The sequence below is a fragment of the Microcaecilia unicolor genome, chromosome 14 (assembly GCF_901765095.1).
Source record: "Microcaecilia unicolor chromosome 14, aMicUni1.1, whole genome shotgun sequence".
NCBI lineage: Eukaryota > Metazoa > Chordata > Amphibia > Gymnophiona > Siphonopidae > Microcaecilia > Microcaecilia unicolor.
In genome coordinates, this window is record NC_044044.1 from 21561588 (window position 1) to 21580415 (window position 18828).

General features: G+C 47.4%; 1 protein-coding gene across 1 annotated transcript; it reads left to right on the plus strand.

Annotated features, from left to right (window-relative positions):
* The first annotated feature begins 3421 nt into the window (after nt 1-3421).
* Nucleotides 3422-17734, plus strand: LOC115458197 (2-acylglycerol O-acyltransferase 1-like). Its single transcript, XM_030188056.1, has 6 exons — nt 3422-3801; nt 7684-7862; nt 10856-11060; nt 12446-12620; nt 12901-13100; nt 16947-17734. The coding sequence occupies exons 1-6, from the start codon at nt 3708-3710 to the stop codon at nt 17099-17101; spliced, it is 1008 nt and encodes a 335-aa protein (XP_030043916.1). The 5' UTR covers nt 3422-3707; the 3' UTR covers nt 17102-17734.
* The last annotated feature ends 1094 nt before the right edge of the window (nt 17735-18828 follow it).

Below are 18828 nucleotides of genomic sequence, written 5' to 3' on the forward strand. Positions count from 1 at the left end.
TAGGGGGAACTTCAAGAGGTAGAAAGACCCAAACAGCATCCTCCTGCAATATGTCTGTGCTTTTCTAATGTTTACAAAGCAGAGCTGCCAGGACGGAGACGTTTTGGCCGGTCCTGGATTTCTGTCAACCTCATCCTGGTGCATTATGGGACCTGCAGCACTGATTTCAATGAATAGAATCATGGACTACAATTACTACACTGCTTTGGGATGTAAGTTTTAAAATCAGGACCGGCCAAAAAAAGTCTCCCTCCTGGAATGGGTAGCTTGGCAGCTCTGACAAAGGTTGCAGGTGGAACCCCAATCCCTCTATGGCAGTGATGCTCAACCCAGTCCTTGGGACACATCCAGCCAGCCAGGTTTTCAGGATATCCACAATGAATATGCATGAGATGGATTTGCATTTACTACCATCTTATGCAAATCTATCTCATGCATATTCATTGGCTAACTGTGTCCCAAGCACTGAGTGAGAATGTGTGCTCCATGGGTAGGTACGCTACCTCCACAGACCTCCTATACCCCTGTCCCTCAGTGGCGTTCCTAGGGAGGCTGACACCCGGGGCAGATCGCCAATGCGCCCCGCCCCCCGGGTGCAGCGCCCCGCCCGGATGCAGCGCGCCCCCCCGGCGAAAGGACACCCCCCCCCCGTGAAAGAACCCCCCGGGTGCACGCCGCCGCTGGGGGGGGGGGGGGGTGCCGCGCGTGCCTGTCCTTCGTTCGAAACCTGTTCCGGGGCAGAGGGAGCATGGAATGAACGAAGGACAGGCACATGCGGCACCCCCCCTCCCAGCGGCGTGCACCTGGGGTGGACCCCCCCCGCCCCCCCCCCCCAGGAACGGCACTGCTATCCCTCCCTCTGATCAGTTGCTGGATCAACAGACAAGGAGTACAAGGGGGTTAAACTATACATACCAAGTCGCACACATTAGGGACTAAAATTCAGTAAATGACAGGAACTGCCAGGGAAGGAAAAAGAAGAAAAGCTGGGGGCTGTGGTATTGGGAAGTGTGTGGGGGGTGGGGAGATGCTGGACAACAGCAGCAATAGGGAAGGAGAAGCGATATAGGGGAGAAGGAAGATGTTGGGCCACTGACCATACAGGGTGGGATAGATATTGTACTGCTTGGGGTCCTGTAAGCAGCTGACACACTCATTCCTTTCTGAAAGTATTTACCTTTTAGGTCAAGGCGAAGCTTATCTCCCCTCAGTGCATTTTCCTGTAATAAGGGATTCTGAAAGATCCATTTGTGCTGTAAGGAGTTTACATGTGATCCATGTGTCACTAAAGCCCTTAAAGCTAAAGGTGAAATTTCTCTGTCATGCCTTTTCAGGGGTGGACCTGACCTGGAAGCAGCACAAGGGGATAAAAACCCAGGACCCAATAGTCAGCCGGCATTGATCAGAGTTTTGCTGACCACTGCTGGCTTTATCCCCAGAAATTCAATGCCTCGTCTGGGCTCCAGCATTGAATTTCTGGGTATATAGGGGGCAATCTTAGGACCCATCAAATCCCCCTTAACCAATGGGGAATTGCGGGGATCCTTTTGCATACAAAGAACTTTTAATTTTGCTTCTCTCACTCAGCTGGTATGCAAATGCCGTTTTTGGGTTAAAGTTCCCTAATCGTGGGCAGAAGACTTATCCTATAAATAAATTCAGAGTTCAGGGTTGTGAAACCAAAATGCTTCCTGTGAGTCTAGCACTGAGACTCTTCCTCTGCACTCTCTGCCCCCACTGCTCTGGCAAATGCACCTTATTCCTGCCATGCATCACCCCCTGCTATTGCAGGACAGTCCTGGACACCCTCCACTGCACTGTATTATACACTTGATGATGGTTTTAAAGACTTTAGAATTTAGAACAGATTCTATACCTTTCTGAGCAAGTCTTTGCATTCTATCGAGGGCTCTTCTCATTTTAGTAGAGGCTAATGCCAGGAGCATTTTTGATATGACGTCTTAAGTAGAGAGGTGTGGTAGCCGTGTTAGTCCACTCTTAAAGGTTATCAATAGAAATCAAACAAAATAAAACATGGAAACAAGATGATAAGCAAATAAGATGATACCTTTTTTATTGGACATAACTTAATACATTTCTTGATTAGCTTTCGAAGGTTGCCCTTCTTCGTCAGATCGGAAATAAGCAAATGTGGTAGCAGATAGTATATATAAGAGAAACATCAAAGCATTACTTTGACAGTCTGACAGAGTGGGAGGGTGGGGGTATGCATGGGGACATCAAAGCATTTCATTGATATTCTAACAGAATGGGTGTTGGTAGGTGAGAGGAGGGTAATAAACAGAGAAATAAACAGAGAAATACAACTTTATGGTTTATAATGGGTTAGAAAACCCAGATCCTTATTAAGTCCTGTTTGTTGGGTGTCAAAATATTCAATCATTCTTATTTCAAAGGTCTTACGTTCCTGTATTGTTTTAAAATTACCTTTCAGTATTCTTACTGTGAAATCACTGGTGCAGTGATTCTTTTCCATGTTTTATTTTGTTTGTTTATTGATATGACATCTAAATCTGACTTTGGACGTTTTGCTGAAAACATCCAAAACCCAAGTAGTGAAAATGGCCATTTTCAAACCAGAAAAGCGCCCATCTTTTTTCTTTGAAAATGACCATTTCCTAGATACTGTGGTGCTCAGTACATCTATCTTTTTGGACCATTAAAACAACAACAAAAAAATGTCCAAGTGGAAAACGCACAAAATCAAGCCATTGGGACGCTAATTTGGTACATACCATAGGACACGTGCGCATGCCCGCGGTATACCATTTTATGCTGCGGTAAGCGTGCGGTAGCGCTTACCGCAGAGGAGCAAGATTCCATGCTACAAATCCCGGGGCAAGACTTTTCCTCCAGGAACTTGTGCAAACCTTTTTTGCTTTCTGCACTGTTCTCTGAGCTTTGGGGAGGGAATAGGAAATGACCTCATTAACATCCGTTCGACTAACTTTAAATACTGTTTCCTGCGCTACACCCTGCTGAACATTCTATGCAGACTCACGCTGGCGCTAATCCAGCGCTAATTGACTTTAGCGCCGGCATTAGGTTCTGCGCATAGGCCCACCTGTGTGGCAGGTACATCACCTGCACAGACCCCTACCCTTTAACCCTCCTGTTGTAAGTCAGAAATCACCTCTAACTCTCTCCTGACCAGCCGCAGGGTGCCACAGATGGGAACACAAGGGGTTAAGTATAGCTGGATGCAGGACAGCTGCCCAAAAATCCACCAGCCTAATCACAGCCTCTCCTGCAGAGTCCTGAAGTGTCATTCCTATTAACTGGAGCTGGCATGGAAATCCTTTTGTACCTCTAGCCTGTTTCTACATCCCCTACCAAGGGAACTCCTTCCAGCTCCTGCCCCGCTCCCCCCCCTCCCCCCCCCCCTGTGGGAGGGTCCTCAGAATAAATCCTTGCAACTCCCCTCCCTCTGCCTGTCTCTTTCTCTCCCAGCCTTTCAGCCTGGGTTCTCTAGGATACTGCAGGTATCCTACTTGCTTAAGTCTCTCCCCTAAGAAACTTGCAGTCTCTGCATCTCTACCCAGGGGCCTGGAGCTCTCTATTTCTTATTAGGAAACCAAGGATCTGTGCCTGAGTCTCTCTCCAGGAGCCTGGGCACCTCTACTAAACTCTGCCCGCATTTCTGTTGAGGGGCTCAAGGATTCCCACCTCCTCTTTAGGTCTTCAGCATGAAAATTGAGTTTGCCCCTCTGATTATCCCCCTGAGACGGAGGCTGCAGACACTGGCTGTGCTACAGTGGATCTTCTCCTTCTTGGCACTGGGTAAGTAAGCAGAATGTTCTTCTGGACATTATAGCAACTACAAAGTTCCCTCTCTATGGTGATCCTTGGGCAATTTTTCTTTCAACAACAGCCTCGTTCTGCTTTGACTAACCCTTTCTATAACACTCACTTACCTTTGCTACAGAGAGAAAAGGGGTCAGATCTGTTACCCTATATAAAGGGACTAGAACAGAGCTTCGCAAACTGTGCGTCAGGTCCCCTAAAGGGGTCACAAAGCTCACATTTGGGTTCACGACCTAGTTGGGCTCTCCATAGGTACATTATCATTCTGCACACCTGGGAGGGTCACACAACTTTATTTGGCCGGGTTCTGGATAATCTGCACCTTAGTCCATAAGATTATCTACGGTGAAGTCCCAGGTTACATGATTGACCTAATCAATCAATCTCCCAATCGGGAATAGTACCAGTTCATCACGTTCTTACCCAAATTGCAAAGGACTAAAATACAAGACAACCCATGCGTCCAACTTCCCTTACATGAGCACGCGCCTGTGGAACGCACTACCACAAGTGGTGAAAACAACTTACGATCACCTAAGATTCAGAAAATTATTAAAGACCCACCTATTCGGAAAGGCATATCCGACTGACCCAACTTAAATGCCTCAACCCTGCAACACTTCACTATCAAAGATCGTACTGGACATGAACAAACCTTTTTACCTCAAACCCAACTTGGTGAATCTTATCTTCCCTATCCCACTATAACATTTTTTGTACTTATCCCCCACCGGACTTGGCGAATGCCTTTACGGTATTATGTAAGCCACATTGAGCCTGCAAATATGTGGGAAAATGTGGGATACAAATGTAATGAATAAATAAATAATTCTAATAAAAAGGGTTATGGTTGGTTTTCTTCAGGAAGGGTAGAGCTCCTGGATGTCTACAAGGTGTTGCTGGAAACGGAGAAAGTGGGGGGTGGAAGATTGGAACTGAGGCGTTACTGCAAGAATACAGTACCCGTAATGTTTTCTGGCTTCCTTGAAAAGGGGGAAGGTGTGCTGGCCTGTCGACAATTGGGGATTGTAAAAATTGCATGACGTTCATAGTTACAAGCGCATATGTTGAATCCTACTCCCTGCATAAATATCGGTAGGTGCAAAAATGATATACACAGAGGGCCGCCTTCAATAAACAGTGCCCAAAGTTAGGAACCAGAAAGATCCGCGCTAAATGAGTGTTCTAGAAACAGCGCTGGGCGCAGAGCACCCTGTATAGAATATGAGATTAGCGCAGATTTCGCACCTAACTTCGAACACCAGCACTTTTAAGACTGAGAACAAATCCTCTCTGCAAAACTTTCTACACTACCCTGGACCCTCGCAGAAGGATTCTGGCATTGTGCACACATCAAAAGTGGGCAGCGTACACTCTGCATTGCACAGAATACCGTAATTAGCATACATTTTAATGCAACCTGCGCTGTGTCTTCCTGCACGAGCTGTCACTACTACTACTGCTACTATAAATCACTGCTATAGCGCTACCAGTCATACGCAGCGCTTTACAATTGAACATGAAGAAGACAGTCCCTGCTCAAAAGAGCTTACAATCTAAATCAGGACAAACAGACAGGATCAATAAGGATAAGGGAAGGACAGACAGAAGGACACAAGGATAAGATAAAAGTTACAAGTTAGGAGTCGAAAGCAGGATCAAACAGGTAGGCCTTTAGCCCGGATTTGAAGGCAGCCAGGGATGGAGCTAGACGTAGTGGCTCAGGAAGTCTATTCCAGGCATAAGGTGCGGCGAGATAGAAGGAGCGGAGTCTGGAGTTAGCGATGGAGGAGAAGGGTGCAATTAGGAGAGATTTGCTTAGCGAACGGAGTTCTAGGGAAGGAGTGTAGGGAGAGATGAGGGTGGAGAGGTAGTGAGGGGCTGCAGAGTGAATGCACTTATAGGTCAACAAGAGGAGCTTGAATTGTTTACGGAAACGGATAGGGAGCCAGTGAAGCGATTTCAGGAGAGGGCTGATATGGGCATAACGACTTTGGTGAAATATTAGTTGTGCGGCAGAGTTTTGAACAGATTGAAGAGGAGAGAGATGGCTGAGCGGAAGACCTGCGCTCAGTTCCTCTCTGTATCCCTCAGCACGTACAATCCACATTCAGCCTCCCCCCCCCCCCCCCCGCGGCTGCTTTCTGCACCAGCCTCTGGCATTGGTGCACGAGCACCAGGCTTGTGCTGATTGGAGGACGTCCAAACAAATATATTGCACCAAAAGCTTCCAAGACCAGATTTTCTGATCATCAGAAACACAGGGCATTATTCTTCCAGAAGTGGTCAGTGGTTTTTTTTTAATGTCGGCTGCCACCAATTGAATTAGTCTCAGATATTCAATGTCGACCCCCCATCCAGGTCTTCCAGGAGTTACCCAGGTACCACCAATATTCAGAGAAGGTACCTGGGTAGCCACCAAGTTAACTTAGAACACATCTGTCCGAGTGCTGCCACCGGATATGCTTGGTGGTAGAGTTTGTTTGATTCACGAGTGATAAGTTACGATCAACAATTACATCAAGTATTTTTAGACTCTCAGAGACCGGAAGGGTAAGATCAGGAGTGATTAAGGCTGAGGGTTTGAACTTATTATAGGTAGAGATGATAAGGCAATGAGTTTTCAGCTGCCCTCTCCAGTTAAGTGCCACTGACTATCTGCTCCCCGCCTGGTCAGTGTGGCAGGAGGAGACACCCTGTCTGGTTAAATGATGCTGAATATTGACTCATAATTTTCGGGTGCTTCCGGGAGGGAGTGGGGGGAGGGGGGAGGCATGCAGGAAATGCTCCAGGAAATGTTCTACAGCATGCATAGCAGGGTCTAAGGTCCCAAGGATTAAGTTTAAAAATCAGACAGATGTTCTCTTGTCCTCCCACCCAGTAAGTACAGTTTTCACTTGCATAATCGCTTTTCCCCTTGCAGAAGATGCAGTGGGTTATAATCTTAGGCAACGCCACAGTGTTTTGAAACTGTGGCAAACCTTTTATGCATTTATGGGGTTTTTTTTTGTTGGCAGAATTTTAAATCCAGCCCTAGAACAAAAGTCCTTATCAAGGTCCCTCATGTCTTGGGTCTACCCTGGGGCTCTTAGGGGCCGATGATCAGAAGCAAACGCAGGCGCTAGAGGCTATTAGCCCCCGAGCATGTGAAACAATGCGCTCGTGGGCTCTGAACGCAACTAGCATGCAAATGCATGCTACTGTATTCCTTCCCAATGGCCAGTGAGCAGTGAGTCAAACATTGGTGCACTGTCCATGGCAAACCCTACTCCAGCTTGGAGTTGGCGTTGGGGTTTACAGACCATTGGGCAGGAATGATGAGCCCTGTCCAACATGCATTTGCATGCTAGCAGGCCCCCCCCCCCCACAGGAGCAGGAACATCCAGTCCCCCTGACCCCCCCCCCCCCAATATATGTTCAGTGGGGCCACAGATCTGGTGGGTCTCCAGCCCCCCTAACCCCCCCTAGCATCCCCCAAGAAAATCCATGGTGGCCCAGTGGGCCGCAAATCAAGCCCCCCCTGACCTGGTGGTCTAGCAGCCCTCTTCCCTGCCCCCTGTACTTTTGTTGGAGAAGGGAGGTAGACCTCTCCTCTCTCAACAGCGCCATCTCGAAAAAGGAGGCGTCCAGCCCTGCCCAGTGCATCCTGGGATGCACTGGGCAGGGTTTCACATCATGTAAGGGAGAAACATAAATTTACTTGCTATTATCTCTGATCATAGGGGTGGTAAAGCATTAGTATCTTAATTCATCCTCTTCTGTGTATAGAGCAGTCTCTGATGATCCGGGGAGAGGGGGGTTGGGAATCCCATAGTGCCTTTAATGTGGTCTCTCTTTCTCTCTCTCTCCTTTACTCAGCTCAATGCTGTCTGGCTTTATTTGTCCTTCTTCTACTGAGTGACGTCTGGTACCTTGGTCTGCTCTGCTTGGCCTGGCTCTACCTGGACAGGGACACTCCAGCCTCAGGAGGTCGAAGGTCGGACTGGATGAGGAGCTGGACCATATGGAAACACTTCCGGGATTACTTTCCTATCAAGGTGAGCTGAGGCGCTGTGGGGGGGGGGGGGGATATTCAGGGCTGGGCCAGTCCAACCAGTAGGCATCCGCCTAGAGTGGCAAAATTTGAGGGGAAGCACTACTGCAGAGCAGGGCCTTGAGCTTACACTGACCTCCGCAGTAGACCCCAAACCCGTACCGGCTGTGCTGTCTTATTTAGAGATGCTGTCATGCAAGTGCCAATCCCTCAAATTGTGCCACCTTGAAGGGTTGGAAACAGGGGCGCAGCCAGACTTCGGCGGGAGGGGGTTCCAGAGCCCGAGGTGAGGGGGCACATTTTAGCCCCCCCCCCCCCGGCGCCGCCGACCCCCTCCCCCCCGTCATTGCCGACTTTGCCTCCCCCTGCCGCCGACCCTCTCAACCCCCCCTCCCGCCGCCAACCCGCCATCGCCTACCTTTGCTGGCGGGGGATTCCAACCACGTTGTACGTGCAGGACATCAGAAACAGAAGGAAGCCTTTTGCGGGAAGAAGAAGACCTCGGCTGGCGGGGGTTGGGGTTCCCCGCCAGCAAAGGCAGGCGACAGCGATGGCGGGAGAGGGGGTCGAGAGGGTCATTGGCGGGGGGTCCAGGGCCAAATCTACGGGGGTCCAGGCCCCCCTGGCCCCATGTAGCTACGTCACTGGTTGGAAAGGGAAGGGGAGATGCTAGACACCTTGGAAGAAGTGGGGGGGGGAAGGAAGGGGTGATGTGGACACTTGGGATACAAAAGGAAAGGGAAGGTGCTGGACGAGAAGGGCCATGAGCTGCCTCTCGGGGGGATGGGGAATTCATGGTTGAAAGCTCGCCTAGGTCGTCAGATAGCTTTGGGCTGGACCTGGAGATATTTATGTCTATTATAAAATTTTCAAAAAACATTATTCCAACTTTCTCTTAATATTTCTTCCTCTTTCCATTAGTGGAGAGATCCCTATTTGTAAGTAAGGTGTGGCACAATGGTAGCCCCATTCCTGTGAGGGCAGAGCAATGGTTTTCAACCCAGTTCTTGAGACCCATCCAAGCAGTCAGGTTTTCATGGTATCTAACTGAATATGCATAAGAGATTTGCATTAAGTGCCTCCCTCATATGTAAAATCTTTCAATGCATATTATTTATTTTATTTATGGTTCATTTATATCCCACATTTTCCCACACATGCAGGCACAATGTGGCTTACAGAAAATTAGGAGGAATTACAAATTATGAAGATACAGATAAAGCGAAAAAAAAAAGGTCAAACAAGGGGAGCATTGACTAACAGTGGAAAACTAGCAGGGTGGGGAACGGAAGGGGAATATAAATCAGCAGGGGAACAAAGGGAGTAGGTTGCAACAAAGAAGTAAGTCTTCAATAATTTCTTAAAGAAGGTGTGGTCCATTTGCATTTTGATATCATTCTGGATATCTTGAAAGCTTGACTGGGAGGGAGCGACCCGAGGTCCGAGTTGTGTATGGTGCTCTTCTGTAACTTCAGGTCAGAAAGTTTTGAGGGGACCTCCAATGCCCATCAAGAGGCTGAACCCCCTTCAGCTTCAAGCAGGCTTAGGGGGCTGCTGTAACATAGGGGCCCAAGACCTAAATATTTTATTACACATTTGCAAGGGTAATTAAGATAGAATGAGGCACCTAATGCCAAAAACATCCTTCCTAATAGCCAGAAAAGCTCTTCTTCTACCTGAGTTTGCCTGGTCACATCCATATTTATTTATTACATTTGTACCCCGCGCTTTCCCACACATGGCAGGCTCAATGCGGCTTACGTGGGGCAATGGAGGGTTAAGTGACTTGCCCAGAGTCACAAGGAGGTGCCTGTGCCTGAAGTGGGAATCAAACTCAGTTCCTCAGGACCAAAGTCCACCACCCTAACCACTAGGCCACTCCTCCACTGTTGCTACTATTTGAGATTCTACATGGAATGTTGCTATTCCATGTAGAAGTCGGCCCTTGCAGATCACCAATGTGGCCGCACAGGCTTCTGCTTCTGTGAGTCTGACGTCCTGCACGTACGTGCAGGACGTCAGTCTCACAGAAACAGAAGCCTGCGCAGCCTTCTACATAGAATGTTGCTAGTGGAATAGCAACATTCCATGTAGAATCTCAAAGAGTAGCATCATTCCATGTAGAATCTCCAATATTCCATGTAGAATCTCCAATAGTAGCAACATTCTATGTAGAATCTCCAATAGTATCTATTTTATTTTTGTTACATTTGTACCCCGCGCTTTCCCACTCATGGCAGCTCAATGCGGCTTACATAGTAACAATATGAAGAATTACAAAGTGTAAAAAAGAATATACAATTTGTAGTAAACGCAATATTAATGGAGTTAACAGGTAAGTAAAGACCAACAAGTGTAAACGTAATATATCTCCACTTTACCTATAATCGGAATGGTTCCTTTTCAGATATCTGCTTGTTTAATTCTTTATAATGTCATGCACCCTCTCGCAACACTAACTGTCTACTTCCTGATCGATTATCCACTAAGAACGATACATTGTAAGATAGTTTAACTTTCTATTATGCAACGCTTGATCTTTATGTAACACTAATTGTCTATTTCTGTTCCATTAAGCGCCAAGAACGATACATTGTAAGCCACATTGAGCCTGCAAAAAGGTGGGAAAATGTGGGATACAAATACAATAAATACATAAATTGAACATGGGAGGAACTGGGTGCAGAAGGAAATGAGCGTTAGAAGGTAGGCATAGGAAGATGGAGAGGAATGGATATGGGGTAGCAATAAGGATAATGAGAAACATGGTCAATGTATAACAATCATCGATAAGAATCACGTGGGCAGGCTTTAGATTATACATCCAAATCGTTTCACCATAGAATAAGGATTGAGAGTTTCTAAAGAATAAACGCTTGACCTCTTCTAGGTCTTGTTCAAATACAAAGGAAACAAGTAGAGTCATACGATTTTCTTTTTTTAAATAATTCATGCCCTCCTCTCTCTCTCTCTTTTCATATCGGCTCTTGTTCACAGCTGGTGAAGACGGCAGAGTTGGACCCGGTCAAGAATTACGTGTTTGGCTTCCACCCCCATGGCGTCCTGGTGGCCGGAGCCTTCGGGAACTTCTGCACGGAGGCCACGGGCTTCTCCAAGCTCTTCCCAGGGCTCAGGCCCCACCTTTTGATACTACCCTTCTGGTTCAAGGTGCCGCTGTTCAGGGACTACATAATGAAATCGGGTGAGAACAGACGCCAGCTGAGAGAATTCCTTGACCCCCCCCCCCCCCCCCACGTTCATGCTCCTCCACTTCACTAAAATAATTGGGGTAGAGGGCATCTGAAATGTAGGTGCATAGTACTATAATACAGTGCTACCTACCCTTTGTCAAGCAGTGGTTGTTTCTGTCAAAGAGTTCTCGAGTTCCCTTGAGGCAGTGGCTCTATACTGTTAAGCCTCCATCATTTTGAGCAATAATTTCATTTGAAATGTGACCAGCTCCATTTTCCCCTTCTCTAAGTCGCTCTGAGGGGCATAATTGAACGGCGCCAACGAAATAGATCGCCGGCGATCTATTTTGGCGGTGGCGCAACAGCTGGCCGTAACCATATTATCGAAAATGATGGCCGGCCATCTTTTGTTTCGATAATATGGTTCGAACCGGCCAATGGCCGCTTTTGTTTTTCAGCAAATAATGGAAGCTAAAAGCGGCCATCTCAACCCCGGCTACATCCAAGGCATTTGGTCGTAGGAGGAGCCAGCATTTGTAGTGCACTGGTCCCCATGACATGCCAGGACACCAACTCCCAGGTGCATAGCTCCCTTACCTTGGGTGCTGAGCCCCCCAAATTCCCCCCAAACCCACTCCCCACAACTCTACACCATTACCATAGCCCTTATGGGTGAAGGGGGGCACCTACATGTGGATACAGTGGGTTTTGGGGGGGGGGGTTGGATGGCTCAACACTTAGCACCACAAGTGTAACAGGTGTGGGGGGGGGATGGACGTGGGTCTGCCTGCCTGAAGTGCACTGCACCCATTAAAAACTGCTCCAGGGACTTGCATACTGCTGTCAGGGAGCTGGGTATGACATTTGAGGCTGGCATACAGGCTGGCAAAAAAGGTTTTTATTTTTATTTTTTTAGTGTGGAAGGGGGTTGGTGACCACTGGGGGAGTATGAGGAGGTCATCCCCCATTCCCTGCGGTGGTCATCTGGTGAGTTGGGGCACCTTTTTGAAGCTTGGTCGTGAAAATAAAAAGACCAAGTAAACCCGGCGAAATACTGATGAACGCCGCTTTTTTTGTTCCATTATCCGCGAAAGCCGGCCATCTGGTAGCCACGCCCATGCCCGCCCATGCCCCGCCTTCGCTACGCCGCCGACACGCCCCCTTGAACTTTCGCCGGCTCGGCGACGAGAAAGCGGCGATGGTGTCAAAAAAGTAGCTTTCGATTATACCAATTTCGCCGCTTTTGAGAGATTGCCGGCCATCTCCCGATTTATGTCGGAAGATGCCCGGCGATCACTTTCGAAAATAAGCCTGTCTGTGTCCCAGTAGAGGAGTCGTTCTATGGCTGCTCTTTCTTCCTCTCTTTCCTAATCCCTTGAATTTCCTTCTTCTTTAGGTCTGGTCTCTTCTGAGAAGAAAAGCGTTGTTCACCTGCTGAGCCAGAAAAGCGGGGGCCAAGTTGCAGTGATAGCTGTGGGGGGTCCCCCAGAGTCCCTGGATGCCCGACCTGGGGCACTGACCCTTCAAATCCTGAGCAGAAAAGGTTTCATCAAGATCGCAATGAGCCAGGGGTAAAGCCACCATGCGCTTCAAATCTCTCTTAACCCTAACGTGCTGAGCTTCAGGTGAAGCCACCATCACCTTTAACCCTCTTTTGACCCCAACGTCATACTGAACCATGGATGAGGGCATCACCTCCTTAAACTCCTCTGAGCCCCAGAAGTTAGTTTCTGAGGCATGGTGGAACATGTAGTTCTTAGAGTAAGACTACAGATCCCAGAATGCATTGCTTAGCTTAGAAAGGTAACATCCATGCTGGTAATGCTGTGTCTTGTCATTTTCTTTCCCTAGGGCTCATCTGGTCCCCGTCTTCTCCTTCGGGGAGAATGAACTTTTCCACCAGGTGGAGAACCCACCAGGTTCCCTCATCCGACTGATGCAGGAGAAGTTGCAGAAATTCATGGGGTTGGCACTGCCCCTCTTTCATGCCCGGGGAGTCTTCCAGTACAGCTTCGGCCTCCTGCCCTTCCGCCGGCCCATTCACACCGTGGGTGAGTCCTCATCCGCTTGGCCTGACCCTGGAATGGGGGTGGGCTATGGGTTGGTGAGAATGCACTCTGCTGTGCCAGCTGGAGATACAGAGGTCATTCACGTATTTCACAAGAGCCCCGTGTCTGGGAGCCTTCCTCTCTGGCCCAGACACTGGGCCTCAGCCCTGCAAGCTGCTGACAAGCTTGTTCCTTTCCAAAAGTATTTGCACTTTGGACCAGGTTAAAGCTTATCCTCCCCTGATGTGTTTCCACATAGTGAGTGATTGTGAAACATCCAGAGCTGGGGTGCAAGGAGTTAACACTTCAAAGAGCTTTTAATTTTGGTTCTCTCTCTCAGCTGGTATGCAAATAGTATTTTGGGTAAAAGTTCCCTATGTAGTGGACAAAAGGATATCCTATAAATACATTCAGAATTCAGGGTTGTGAAACCAAAATGCATCCTGTGAGCCTAGCACTAAGACTCTTCCTCTCCCCTCCCCAGCTCTGGCAATGCGTCTCACTCCTGTCATGCATCACCCTCTACTATTCAGGGCTGGCTTAACCATCATGCAAGACCAGGCAGTTTCCTAGGGCAGCAGCTTGTGATTGGTGGCAAAGAGCAGCTGCAGTCAATGCAAAAGAATAGAGTCAATACACAATAATAGAGAGGGGTATAACCAGCAGAAGAAAGGAGGCGTTGATACCCCTCTACAAGTCATTGGTGAGGCCCCACTTGGAGTACTGTGTTCAGTTTTGGAGGCTGTATCTTGCTAAAGACGTAAAAAGACTGGAAGCGGTGCAAAGGAAAGCTACAAAAATGATATGGGATTTGCGTTGCAAACCGTACCAGGAGAGACAAAAAACGTTTTCACGAAATAACAACACAAAAATATCAAGAAGTACTAATGAATACATAAAGACTAGAGCCAATTACCTATAGAGGGGCATTTTCGAAAGGGGCGTCAATGTTTTGATATGGACGTCCTCACAAAACGTCCCGATCCAGGGGCGGGGAAACCCATATTTTCGAAACAAGATGGACGTCCATCTTTCGTTTCGAAAATACCATCAGGGACGCCCAAATCCTTAAATTTGGTCATCCCTAGATCTGGTCGTCCTTAGACTTGGTCGTTTCTGATTTTCGTCGATAATGGAAACCAAGGACGTCCATCTCAGAAATGACCACATGCAAGCCATTTGGTTGTGGGAGGAGCCTGCATTTGTAGTGCACTGGTCCCCGTGACATGCCAGGACACCAACTGTGCACCCTAGGGGGCACTGCAGTGGATTTCATAAATTGCTCCCAGTTACATAGCACCCTTACCTTGTGTGCTAAGCCCCCCCAACCCCCCCCAAAACCCCACTACCCACAACTGTACAACACTACCATAGCCCTAAGGGGTGAAGGGGGACACCTAGATGTGAGTACAGTGGGTTTGTGGTGGGTTTTGGAGGGCTCACTGTTTCCTCCACAAACGTAACAGGCAGGGAGGGGGATGGGCCTGGGTCCACCTGTCTGAAGTGCACTGCACCCCTAAAACTGCTCCAGGGACCTGTAAACTGCTGTCATGGACCTGAGTATGACATCTGAGGCTGGCATAGATGCTGGCAATCAATATTTTTAAAGATATTTTTTGAAGGTGGGAGGGGTTTAGTGACCACCGGGGGAGTAAAGGGAGGTCATCCCCGATTCTCTCCGCTGGTCATCTGGTCATTTCAGGCACCTTTTTGTGCCTTGGTCGTAAGAAAAACAGGACCAGGTAAAGTTGTTCAAGTGTTCGTCAGGGACGTCCTTGTTTCTTTCGATTATGGGTCAAGGACGTCAAAGTGTTAGGCACGCCCAAGTCCCGCTTTCGCTATGCCTCCGACACGCCCCCCTTGAACTTTGGCCGTCCCTGCGACGGAAAGCAGTTGGGGACGTCCAAAATCGGCTTTCGATTATACCGATTTGGATGACCCTGAGAGAAGGACGTCCATCTTCCGATTTATGTCGAAAGATGGGCGTCCTTCTCTTTCAAAAATGAGCCCGATAATCAACTCTCTTCGAAAAAGATAAAACATAAACAAAATAAACATAAGGAGGAAAAAATCCCGGACTCAAGCTTAAATCACTCATAAGCTTAGGTTGCCTTTAAGACACTGCCCTTCACTGGCTCACGTATCAAAGCAGTTTACAAGACCAATAATTTTCAACAGAAAAGCAAAAGAACTACAGTCTTTCATAGGAAAGGTATTAATCATTCAAGGAAAGAGTAACTATAGAATTTTTTTTTAAAAATTATAAAAAAAAATCTAATATCAGCATAGAAATGTATAGATTCTTGGCTTCATCTGTCCGAGTCCCTCATTCAGGGGGTCTTTTGCAAAGGCACAGTAGCATTTTTAGCGAACTAAATGCTAGAGATACTCATATGTTCCTATGATAATATCTCATTATACTCACCTTCAATATCACCTTAATAATGTCATATTCAAAATAGTATGGTCTAGTTCAATTTTTTAATAAGATCATCAGATCCACGTAACTACCTCAATAATGGCTTAAATGAGCCAAGCATAATTCATGGGTGTTATCGTAATCCTCATCGATCCTTATTATTTGCTTACATTTTTCAAGATTTTCTTTTTTCTTTTTTTCATAACTATACGTTAAGCTTAATATCTATTTAATTTTAGTACAGCTTTAAGCTTTTAAGCTTCAGCTTGCATAAGTACATAAGTAGTGTCATACTGGGAAAGACCAAAGGTCCATCTAGCCCAGCATCCTGTCACCGACAGTGGCCAATCCAGGTCAAGGGCACCTGGCACGCTCCCCAAACGTAAAAACATTCCAGACAAGTTATACCTAAAAATGCGGAATTTTTCCAAGTCCATTTAATAGCGGTCTATGGACTTGTCCTTTAGGAATCTATCTAACCCCTTTTTAAACTCCGTCAAGCTAACCGCCCGTACCACGTTCTCCGGCAACGAATTCCAGAGTCTAATTACACGTTGGGTGAAGAAAACTTTTCTCCGATTCGTTTTAAATTTACCACACTGTAGCTTCAACTCATGCCCTCTAGTCCTAGTATTTTTGGATAGCGTGAACAGTCGCTTCACATCCACCCGATCCATTCCACTCATTGTTTTATACACTTCTATCATATCTCCCCTCAGCCGTCTCTTCTCCAAGCTGAAAAGCCCTAGCCTTCTCAGCCTCTCTTCATAGGAAAGTCGTCCCATCCCCACTATCATTTTCGTCGCCCTTCGCTGTACCTTTTCCAATTCTACTATATCTTTTTTGAGATACGGAGACCAGTACTGAACACAATACTCCAGGTGCGGTCGCACCATGGAGCGATACAACGGCATTATAACATCCGCACACCTGGACTCCATAATGGAGACCCAGATTCACCGACATAGATCCACGTTTCTTTGAAAAACCGCTTGAAGAAAACAGGAGACTACCTTGACACAGTGTACTGTGTACTGTATTATAATAATCAAGTTGGAAAATAGGATCGCCAAATTCTACATGGGAAGAAAAACCTCCATATGATAAAAATCCTATATTTTTCAAAAACATCAAAATCACGAAACAAAATGAAATGATGAATTTGGCAGTCGCTTGTTTATGAGTGATGATTGACCATGCGAGTTTTTCTCCTTATGTGTATTTTGGCCAAAAATGCTTCCCCATGGGCACAAAATGGAAGGAAATCCCCTAATATATCTGGCCCTAGGTTGCTGTTTCAATACTAGAGTGTTCCACGCTCCCCAAGACATTTTGATAGCCTATAATATGTCTCCACTCATGAGTGATGTTACATACTGTAGATTGAGCGCTTCGACTCTATGTGTAACTCTCCCCTTCTCTCTTCGCAGTTGGGGAGCCGATCCCTGTTCCAAAGAACCTGAACCCCAGCATTGAGGAGATTGAGGCCTTGCATAAAATCTATCTTCAGAACCTCATCCAGCTGTTTGAGACGCACAAGACTCGATATGGGATTGCAGACCATCAACATCTCAACCTTGTCTAATGTCTCAGCAAGAGACGCCTTCAACTGTTGGGTGCTGGCCCTGTCTGGAGGGACAACTGGAGGACGTAGTGGGGGGGGGGGGTAGTAAATATGAGGCATGGTCCTTCCCCAATCAGTCAAGCTGTATATGGTGGGGGATGGGGAGGGAGCTGCCCTATTGCTCGTTCCCTGCTTCTAAAGTACTTGCGAATGACGCCTCTCCTCACTCCCCTAGTGATCCCTAATCTCCTATGTGTGTCCTTCACTTGCCTTCTGTCTGATCTGAAGAAGAAGATATCTGTCTGTGTAACCCCATTCATGAGATCTGGGCGTGTAGAGGGATTTTATGCAGGGCTGGTATGTGCCGTCCCCTGTGGCACGTAGGGCTGGGGGTGGGGACCAGAGCGATTACCTACACCTAGTAACAGTCCTGGTATTCCCCAGCCACAGTGTATGTGTGTTATAGCATAGGCCACTGCCCTTAATATTTGGCTAATTGCCCCTTTCGTCATAGTTGATCACCCTTTATTCCTTCCCATCCCACCTCCCAGCTAATGAGATAATAGTGTATTGGGGAGAGAGGGTTGTTGGCGTGACAGTTCACTGGAATCGGAGGATAATCAGATTTCAATAAAACTTGTTCATTTATCTCTCTCTACGACTCATGTGATGGAGTAGCTGCACCATGTCGAGAAAGCGTTGCCTGCATCTCCCGGTGTGGGTGGGTGTGTCCCTTTGATCAGGGTCGGCTTAACCATTTAGCAAAACTAGGTGGTCACCTGGGGTGTCAGCAAAGAACAGCTGTAGATTAAAGAAAAAAACATGTCTTGACAGCCACACAAATCCGAAGAACCATCAGCATGTACTTTGACCTACAAGGATTGTGGTTGATTTTCAAATAGCCTGTTTGCCAGAGTAAATGACTTTTGGGTGTTGCCTCCCTATACATGTGCATGTGTGTGGGACTTCAGGTCCCTAGTCTGTCCCCGTCCCTCACCAAGATTTTGATAATTAAATTCAAAAATTCTCTTGCACCTATCTTGTCTCAGTTTGAAGAAACTTTCTTGGCTAGGTTGTTGGTACCTGTGTTTCTAAAATAATGCAGTAGGTGGGGAAAGGAAAGGGGCTGGGTTTTTTAAACATTTTTGTAAGTGATATTGCTGAAGGGCTGTCTGGTAAGGTTTGCCTCTTGGCAACGAAACTAAAATCTGCACTAGGGTAGACACCCCTGATGGTGTGGATAACATGAGGACGGACCTAGTGAAACTTGACGAATGACCCAGAATTTGGCAGCTCAGATTTAATGCTAAAAAAATATAGGGTCATGCATTTCGGCTACAAAACCCCCAAGGGGATGGTATGGTTTAGGGGTTGAAGTACTTCTTTGCATGAAAGAGGAGCAGGACTTGGGTGTGATCGTATGGGATGATCTTAAGGTGGCCAAACATTGTAGAAAAGTCGATGACAAAAGCCAGAAGGATGTTTGGGTGCATAGGAAGAGGAATGGCCAACAGGAAAAAGGAGGTGATGATTCCCCTGTATAAGACTCTGGTGAGAACTCATGTAGAATATTCTAGGGAATTCTATATATGGTGCTGAACACTGCTTTGACCCCGGGCCACCGAGAGACTAGGCCAGGCCTGGGGCAAGGCCGCCCTGCCTCCGCCCTCCCCGCTGCCCCGCCTCAACCCCCCCGCTGCCCCGCCTCTGCCCCCTGCCACTGCTGCCCCCTGTCGCTCCCCCCGCCG